The sequence below is a fragment of the Monopterus albus genome, unplaced genomic scaffold, assembly GCF_001952655.1.
Source record: "Monopterus albus unplaced genomic scaffold, M_albus_1.0 scaffold22.1, whole genome shotgun sequence".
NCBI lineage: Eukaryota > Metazoa > Chordata > Actinopteri > Synbranchiformes > Synbranchidae > Monopterus > Monopterus albus.
The window spans coordinates 2,233,013-2,242,520 of record NW_018127902.1 but is presented as its reverse complement, the minus strand read 5'-3'; the positions used below and the strand labels follow the sequence as shown (position 1 = coordinate 2,242,520).

The window sequence follows — 9,508 nt, the reverse complement described above, 5'->3', positions numbered from 1 at the left end:
GTCTTTGTACACGGCTCTAGCATGAAGTCCTGTCTTTTCTTTGTGCTCCCAAGGTCATACCAAAGGAGGTGGGTGGGTGGGTGGGTGAATGTCCTGTCTAGGGTGTGCAATCCAATCCTGTAGCCCTCCTGTCTGTCAACAACTGAGTATGATGAAACTGAGCTTTGTTTACAGTAAGTTGGTGGTTACTAGATTTATGTTTGGGAGCACAAAATCTGAAAAGGAATTATGTGGCAGGCTGTAGGTAGTTGTAAGTGACTGAGTGTGTTAGAGTCATGCTACATTTTAGAGGTAGGGCCACACTCTCGTGTAGCCGAACCACTGCTGAATAACATTTGACATATTCTATCTGCTGACAAACATTAAAACAGAATCCTTATATTTAACAAAACAGGCCTTTCAAAATAAGTAGCTTGGCTAATCGAATTCAGAGAATACCGGGTATCAGCACGAGCACAGATACATGGAACAAACGTTAAACACCTGTTCATTAAATAAACCTGCTCCAGATGCAATCCAATCAAATACAGATACATTCCACCCTCCTCCAATACCAAATTATTATTTGCTACCTGTCAGTCAAATGACTTGCACTGACTCCTAGTTAGTTTACACCAATTATGCTATGCTGTGATTTTATCAAATCTTTTGGATAATGTTGGGTTAAGCATTAATAGTCTTCACTTTAATGAACAAATAGAAACTTACCATGTACAAGAAATAGGAATTACATGGCCATGGATTCAGTTAGTTACACTGTGGTGTGCATCAGTCCTTTTTTTTAGCCTTTATTTGTTTACATTTCATCACAGTAAGTACACTGAATCTGCTACTAGCACTTGCTGTTTGCTGTGGACATCTGAGATAACAAAATTCTCTGAAAGTGTAAGTCAGTAAATTCATATCTGTTGACTTTGTTGTTTGTTTTACTAAGCAGCCCATTGCATCTTGTGTTTCTACGCTACTTTAGCAAAAAGTGTGAAATGCCTAATCCCCCAATGTGAACATAATTCTTAGAGATACTGGGGTGAATTTCTAAATATCATCACACAGTGTATCACTATGTCAGGTCCGCTCGGCGCGACCTGCCTGTCTTCCGCCTTTCTCTCCTCTGCTCTCTCGATCCTGTGGGATCTGCACCTCAGCTGTGTTGCATTTCAGTAATTAGCGACTCGTTTGTCGGTGCACACAGCTGGGGTGCATCTCGATGATTACCTTCCTCCTTATTTATACCTCTGGCAGATGCTCTGTCATCTCCAGAGCATTAACTTGCATACCCTGTAACCTCCCTATATTTGTGATATGTACTGTACGTACATCATTTTGTTTTCCACACTGACAGTTCCTGTGGATCGCATTTTGTACGTTGGTTATATGTTTTGTGTTATACATCTCTAGATGTCCACACTGACAGTTCCTGTGCTGTGGATCTCTTTATGTTTTTTCCAGTAGGTTAGCTAGATGTTCTTTTTGGTATCCATGCTGACAGTTCCTGTGCTGGGGATTTTCTTTTTCGTTTGCCAATCCTCCTGGGTAGTTTGTTTATTCACCTGTCCGTCCTGTTCCTCCCACTCTCATGGTTTTTGCCGTTAGCCTGTCTACTCCCCTGGTCGTCCTGGTCTCCTTAGCCGTCTTTGCCCAGCCCTGGTTGTATGTGTTCATTGACTCTGTTCCTTTTGTAATTCCCACTATTAACCTTTTTCACTAGCACCTGGGTCAGCAATCTTGAGTCCTACCTCGGTTCTCCCTCACCCTCCTGGTGAGGGGGACTAAATTATAACACACTAAGGGATTTCCTTGGATCCGTGTTGATGTACGTGTCTGCACACCCTCAAAACACTCTTTAAACAGGCACTATTTACAATGGAATTTGCAGCTGTTGTTTTACTTTTATAATCCGTGAAGCTTGCATGCCTTGGGACTGCTGAAACAGATGTGGCTCATTGTAAGCCTCGCGTTTTGTCACTGCTGATAGGACAGCGGTTCTGCGCTCTCTTATCGCCAAAAACATGTGCTACGCTATCTATGGTTACAAATGGAAAAACAGTTTCATAGCTATGTGAGCGAATGGGGCAAAGGGATGAGCTCTTGATTTAAAAGGTAATGTATTCCCCTTAACTGTTTGGACATACAGTATGTTTTAATATAAGACGATGTGCAGTCATATTCTATTCACTGAGCTTTGTTTCCCCCTCAGACTGTGTTGACATTCTGTGTAGAGACTGCTCCTTTTTGTACAGAAAATAAATGTACAATAATCTTCAGAGTTGCTGTTGGGCCTTTATTTCACACTCATCATTCTTAAATAGATCATTTTACAAACAAGTAAGAAACATTCAAACCTATCAAGAACAAATTGAGGTTGGGCTCTATGGCTGATAAGACACCGGTTTGTCTGAACACACCCGTTATCTTTATTATCAATCATATACAGCTAACTGATGTATGTTATCTTTTTCTACAGATGCAAGGGTGGGAGGGGTGGGGTGGGGTTGGGGGCGGGGCAAAGATTCTGATTGGTTGGGGACAGGGTTAGGGGCGATATTACTTGTGTGTGACGTCTTCGGTCACTCTTTAGGGGAACTGTAAAACCTGCCTGTTTCTGTAACTGACCGTAATGTACCTGAACACAGCAACCCTGCTCGTAGTTTTTTATTTGAATTCCATTGTGTCCCCAGTATTCACAATAAGAAACGTCACCCTGACCATTGAGCCCGGTACAGCAGTGGCCCGTGGCACCAATGTGACTGTGAGATGCAATGCTGTCATCAGCAGCTCAGGAGGGGAGGCGCTGAGTCGAGAGTACACTATATACAAAGACAGCATGAAGGTCTACACCAAGACTTCCAGCACCGCAGAGGACCTTCTGTACCCACTGCCTGATGTCCGAGTCTCCAACACCGGAAAATACAAGTGCGAGATCAACATTGAGGGCAAACAGCAGGCCAGCGAAGTTAAAAAACTCACAGTAACAGGTTGGTCTGATGAGGTTCATTTGAATGTGTTCAGATCAAGTAGATTGGTTACAATTGTCATTTTAATTTCAAGCAGTGGAATTAAAATGTTAAACATCTGTCGGTGAGATACTCCCAATAATGTCTTCACTTTTGATGGGATTTGATAGAGGAATTCCAGTGATCCTTGAGATTGTTGCCTTTACAAAATTAATAATCCTTAGCCACAGTAATGTAACTAACTCAGGCATGATGCTAAATCCCATGTTTGCATGATTGAGAAACAATTTTAAACTTTACAGTAAATGATGGTTCTTGAACACTGGTCGAAGATTGCACTGTTTCAGAGTCATCTGCCTTGTTTTTTCAAGCTCTATCAGAATAAATCTGCTGACATTTTTTTTAAATGTTGGTTTTCCAGGCCTGTCAAAACCAGTTCTCCATACTCCCAACGTTGTGGTTAGTGAGCAGGGGGAGGTAACAGCCACCTGTAGGGCACCCGGCGAGACAGGTTCCATTTACTTCTACTTCTATGAGGACTCCAATGTAATCCTGGAGAATCAGGCCAGCTCCAACCTGTTAGAAACCAGGTTTCACCTCAGCCGCCCCGGCATCCACAAAATTCACTGTACCTACAGTGTCTTCGTAATGCCAGAAGTTTTAAATTCCGAAAAAAGCAACACTGTCACTGTTTCAGTCCAAGGTAAGTGGTGTTTTCAAATTTCTATGAAGCAGTATACCTGTTTTAGGATTTTTGGTCACTGATTTTGTCTCCTTAGAGCTTAACATCGCACCAGTTATGAAGATTTTCCCTCAGTCCAAAATCTATGAAGGAGACCATCTTACAATCACATGCAGTATCAATACCTCACTGCAAAGCTCTGAAAGTGTCCACCTCTACCTGAGCCAGGGGACCCAGCTTCTCAGCACGGCAGCCACCAAAGTCAACCACAGCTTGGTCGCACTGGTGACGGACCCTGGGGAATTTGAATGCAGAGCAGAGATTGGAAATGTGGCAAAGGTCAGCACAGAGAAAATTTCAGTGACTGGTGAGTGAACAGAGGAATGCTGACCTGATAGATAGAGGTAGCTTTTCTTTTTAATCAACTGATTGTAAATCAGAGGAAAAACATTATATATCTATTTATTTTTTACTTGTTTGGCAGTCTTTTACTCCACCCTCTTGGCATAGGGATTTCATACAAATAGGTACATACATTACTAAGTTATATCAGTGTAGATGATGACTTGTTCTTAAAATCTCTCTGCAGAGCTCTTTTCGGCCCCCACTCTGACCATGTCGCCTGCCGAGGTCTTTCAAAGGGAATATATGACACTCACCTGCAAAAGTGAGAGCTATGCTGCTGAAAGACTCAATAGGAGAGAGCTGACTTACACTCTGGAGCCGCCTGAAAATCTACTGGTCTCCAGAAGCGCAGGAGTATTCACTGGCAAGGCCCTGCCGTATGATTTCAACTATACCTGTGTAGCTCGAGCCAGGGGCATCGTGAAACGCAGTGAAACCCTGACTGTGCGTCCTAAAGGTGAACTAATGTAACTCCCTTTTCACATGCACATTTTAATACACAGATTAATTTAAGTGAATTTAAGACAGACGTGCACCACATTACATAAATGGTTCGGCTAGTTTACATATTGATCTGAATGTGCCTGAGTCACTTTTACAGGAAAAGTAATGGCACTGTTTCTGTATAAAAATGTGATCTAATCTTCACCAAAGTTACAAATATCAACAAGCACAATATTTCTAAGCTGAGAAAACACAAACAGTCATGATCTTTCATGTCTTTATTGAGCACACCCACAAAGTTATGCAGAAAACCAGGAAATTGCAAACAGTGCCATTACTCTTTCTTGTTGCTGTATGTAAAAGTCACAATAGTACAAAACACACACAACAGTGTAATAAAATGGAGGATGGTGTCATCATGGGGCTATGGTTAAGAGTAATTCTAAGTTGTCTTTACTTTAATTAATCACCACCTGTTATGATAAGTGACCCAAATCACAATGCTGTGTGACAAACAGGTCTGGCTAAATGTTCACTGTGGACCCTCCAGACATGATGACCATGTTCACTTAGGAGCTATCAGGACAACAAACTTACTGAGTGTTTAATCATACTGTCCAGATGAAAACATCAGCAACTCTTGCGTTGCCTTGTAAGGGGTGGAAGGCTATATGACTTAGCTTAAAACATAAAGTCTGTGCACACCTGCTCTGGCATCCATACGTTTTATTCATTTGGTTATTTCTGTTCAGCTGAGTTTTGCCCTTTTTTCTTGCTGATTCTAATGCAAGCCGCAGTGTGACCATCTACAGAAATGAAATGTTGTCGGCATGGACCTAACTGTGTTTCATTTATGTTTTATTTATTTTTCCCCCTCATTAGTTTCTGTATCCACTCCAAAGATTTCCGTGGTTGGCAGGGCAGTGCTAGGACAGCCCTTCAAAATCCTCTGTCAGTCGGACACTGGCAGCCTGCCGATAAACTACACCCTGCTGAAGGATAACGCCCAACTGAGCACAACCAGTGTCAAGCAGCCCTTTGAACAAGCCCTCTTCACCGTCACCATAAACGAGTCTGATGAAATTAACAAGTACGTGTGTGCGGCTAAGAACAATCACAGAGGACACCTGCTCAGTAAAAAAATCAACGCTACTGTCATAGGTAATTATACAAAACAATTATGTTTCTGTTTTATATGAATATGTTAAATGTGCTTAATTAACACTGTTCAGTAAATGAATCAATCAGTGGATCTGATGAGTCACTGAAGCACATTACTGTATCAGCTTTATAATAGTACATGCTATCATTCCTGACCTTTATTGTATTATAATTAATGCAAAAACACCTTCCCACTTCATTGGGTTTGGGCACTTTTCACATTCAGCAACAGTATTTTAAGCATTCTCTTGTAACATATTTTAATACAGCTGTATTTAAATGAATAGTTTCTTTAACAGTTATTTGTTTTCTTACTGAAAGTTAGATGACAAGATTGATCCCACTCTCATCTGTTGTCTGTTAAATCTTAAGTTAATATTAGCTTTGCTGACCACAGCCCCTCCTAAACGGTCAGCTGATGTGTTTACACATCTGTTTTGATTACTGAGCTTTAAAGGTGCTGGTACAGAGACTGCATTAATTTCGGACAAATCTAAACTAGCTGTTTTCTCCTTTTCCTAAAATATGATAGTCTAACTGGATGCTAGCTGTAACTTACTGACACGGTAGTGGTATCAGTCTTTTCGACTAAGTCATGATAAGAAAGCAAATAAGCATATTTCCCAAAATGTTAAAATTTTCCTGTAGAGAAGTCCACAATGTGATGAGGGTGTCTAATTAGGTTCCCTTTTTTTGTTAAACATGAAGAAAAACATAACCCAAACTGAAGGGCAACAGTAAGTATAAATATACGGAAAATACAAGTAAAGGTGGTCCATACACAAAAGGCCTCTGGGAAGAATAGTATTAAACAAACATAAAGCAGGCCATAACTGCATCCAGTGCTCCATGTTTTTCAGTCCCTTTGCAATATGAAGCTCATTATATTCCTCAGTGCAGGATGATAGAAGGTGGAGCGTGTCTCAGACTCGCTGTCATACATTCCAGATGTGCAATGTTCAATAGGCTGTTCACTCAGAGTGATTGGAATATTTCAGAAATGCATCATTTGCAGTCATAATACAGAAAAAGAAGCTCAACATAAAGTGAACATGACATGTAAACAGTATGTGACTGCTTTGTTTTCACAGTAGTGCAATATGTTTCTTCACTGCATTAACTATAGATCACTTATTATGTTCTTGTTATGTTTTAATAAAACATTAGTTTATAATTGCTACAGTGGTGACTAACCTCACTTCTTTCCCTCCGCCTTTTTCTTTCCCAGTACCTCTGTCACGGGCGTCTCTGACCGTCATCCCCACCTTAACAGAAATCTCTGAGGGAGATCATCTTTACCTGATATGTGGTATTAAAGGCACACCACCGATCACCTTTAAGTGGTACCGTTTGGGCAACAGACAGCCATTGCTAACCAACACTTCCAACATAAACACCATGGACTACCAGGTCCACAGGTTGTCCAAAGAGCACAGTGGCACGTACTACTGTGAGGCTATCAATCACGCCAACACTGTGGTCCGCAGTGAGATGGTCACCATAGAGGGTGAGACTAATGGGTATTTATGCACAGTAAAACTCACACCGATCTCAGAACTTACCAGGATGTCTCGTACTTTACTTTCTGCTGTTCTCCCCTAGACTCCTCTCCTTTTTCTTGGTGTTGTTTCATGAGTCACAGTCATACCACCTTGGGACAGATATAGATTTACACTCATGTTGAAATATTTTCAGCTCATATGGACACATATCCCCTTCAGTCTAGGTCTGCACCTGTTTGCATCCACTTACATCTCCTGTTACATTACCATCAAATACACTGCTACAGTTTCTTATTCAGCCTGAACAAAATGTTTGCACTGTAACGTTAGCTCTTATAATGTGTATGATATAAATAAGGGCAAGGAGTGTTGTGTCTCCATAAAGTCAGAGTTTTAAGTCCATAAAATAAGAGTTTACAGCCATGCCAAGAGCTCTGTGTGGCACAGTGGTGCTTTGAGCTAAATGCTATCTTTAACATGCTAACAAGGTCACCTAGCCAGGCTAAAACATCAACACTTCAGCTATAGTCAACAGGTCAGTTGCACAGAATTTGAAGACAAAAGACTAAACTAGGGAACACAGTTAACCTTGCACAAATGAAGTAAAGTTGTTGCTTGGTTGTTACTTTGACCTTTGTGGGGTTTATTCCTAACTTTTCAGCTTTTTTAGTTTGCTTCACTGCCATTCCGTCTTAAACAACTTTTGTCATCATGTCCCATTGTATTCATTTTTATTATTCCCCCTCTTTACAGTGCACCTGGCGTTGTGGAAGAAAGCGTTGATCGGAGGTTTCTGTCTGCTGGTGGTGTCTGTGCTGGTGGTGGTGTTGGTGCTGTACTTCAAATCCAAGAGAGGTAGCGAGACCTACAGTCCTCCAGTATCTCAGACCTCTTATGTCTAACTATGAATGCAAACCAACCCTCCTCCCCATACTTCCTCGTGTTCCTCTCACCTCTCCTCTCTTATTGTAGGTAAAAGAGAAGCAGCTGCTGAATTGTCAGTGTGAGTTGGCTCGACTACTTGCTTCCTCTGAATGTGACTGATGCTGTAGTTGTTAGTGACAGCACTTCTAGTTTTAGTAGCTGGCTTAGATGGCTGTGTTATTGTTATAGCTCTGTTACTCATGGAACCATACTGGTAGTTTTGGATCGTTGTACTTTAAAAAGGGCGTAGAGTTAATATTATCACAATCTTTTTTCAAAGTTTATAGATTGATTTCACACCTTTCAGGCAGTAATTATTTAAATATTAGCACAATATAAAGGTCAATTTTAATAAACTTGAATAGTGCATAAAATAGGAGGCACTGCAAAAATGTGTGTCATGTAATCCTGGTTTGGAAATGTTTTTCCAAATGAGATGACCTCAGAAATCTTGAAAACTCACAATTTCTGGGTTGCTCAAGGAGGCTCTGGCACTGGTTGTATGAGATCCGCTGCTGAAATATGTCATTGTCAAGCTGATTGACTGGTAAGCTCACAGTGATGACAAAACTCCTGTATGTTACTGCTCCTGGCCAAAAAATTGTTGTATAACCCCCCAGAAGATTAAAATAAATATTTTTATGCTTCCGTTTTTGTACAGATTAGCCAAACAAGACATGGTAATCATTGAGCTTTAGAGGTGCTGCAAAAATCATTCTTTTTTTTTTTAAACCTTTGAGACCGTTTCTAGTCTATGCTAAGCTACGCTAACCATCTCTGGACTCCAGCTTTATATTTAGCACACAAACATGTGATATTCTCATGTGAACAAGAAAAAAAATAAACATATTTCACAAAATGTCAAACTACTTATTTATTAGAATACTTTATTAATCCTGAAACTCGAAATTGCTACATTACAGCAGCTAAGTCACATAAATCCATCCTACTCCCGGTGCGACATGCCCGGAACACCTCCCTAGGAAGGCGCCCAGGAGGCATCCGAAACCTCAGTTGGCTCCTCTCGATGTGGAGGATCAGCGGTTCTACTCTGAGCTCCTCCCGGGTGACCTAGCTCTTCACCCTGTCTCTGAGGGTGCGCCCGGCCACCCTACGGAGGAAGCTCATTTTGGCTGCCTGTATCCGGGATCTTGCCCTTTCGGTCATGACCCAAAGCTCATGACCATAGGTGAGAGTCGGAACGTAGATCAACCAGTAAATCGAGAGCTTCGCCTTACAGCTCAGCTCCTTCTTCACCACGACAGACTGGTACATCAACCACATTACTGCACAAGCTGCACGATCCGCCTGTCAATCTCCCGTTCCATCCTTCTCTCACTCATGAACAAGACCCCAGGATATAGGAACTCCTCCACTTGAGGCAGGAACTCTCCACCAACCTGAAGGGAACAAGCCACCCTTTTCCGACTGAGAAC

The 9,508-nt window shown here is 41.4% G+C and overlaps 1 protein-coding gene across 11 annotated transcripts in view; it reads left to right on the top strand.

The window, feature by feature from the left end:
* The window catches only part of pecam1b (platelet and endothelial cell adhesion molecule 1b), a 25,767-nt gene that overhangs the window by 3,548 nt on the left and 12,711 nt on the right, over positions 1 to 9,508 (top strand). For 7 of the 11 annotated variants that reach the window (XM_020594217.1, XM_020594216.1, XM_020594224.1 and 4 more), the window contains exons 3-10: positions 2,679 to 2,975; positions 3,376 to 3,657; positions 3,734 to 4,003; positions 4,226 to 4,498; positions 5,368 to 5,646; positions 6,875 to 7,153; positions 7,902 to 8,003; positions 8,121 to 8,151. In XM_020594217.1, the coding sequence (XP_020449873.1) occupies positions 2,679 to 2,975; positions 3,376 to 3,657; positions 3,734 to 4,003; positions 4,226 to 4,498; positions 5,368 to 5,646; positions 6,875 to 7,153; positions 7,902 to 8,003; positions 8,121 to 8,151 (1,813 nt within the window). Of the gene's footprint in view, positions 1 to 1,275; positions 1,362 to 1,739; positions 1,814 to 1,847; positions 2,101 to 2,678; positions 2,976 to 3,375; positions 3,658 to 3,733; positions 4,004 to 4,225; positions 4,499 to 5,367; positions 5,647 to 6,874; positions 7,154 to 7,901; positions 8,004 to 8,120; positions 8,152 to 9,508 lie in introns of those variants that run through there. The other 4 variants (XM_020594220.1, XM_020594222.1, XM_020594221.1 and 1 more) reach the window with 4 other exon arrangements.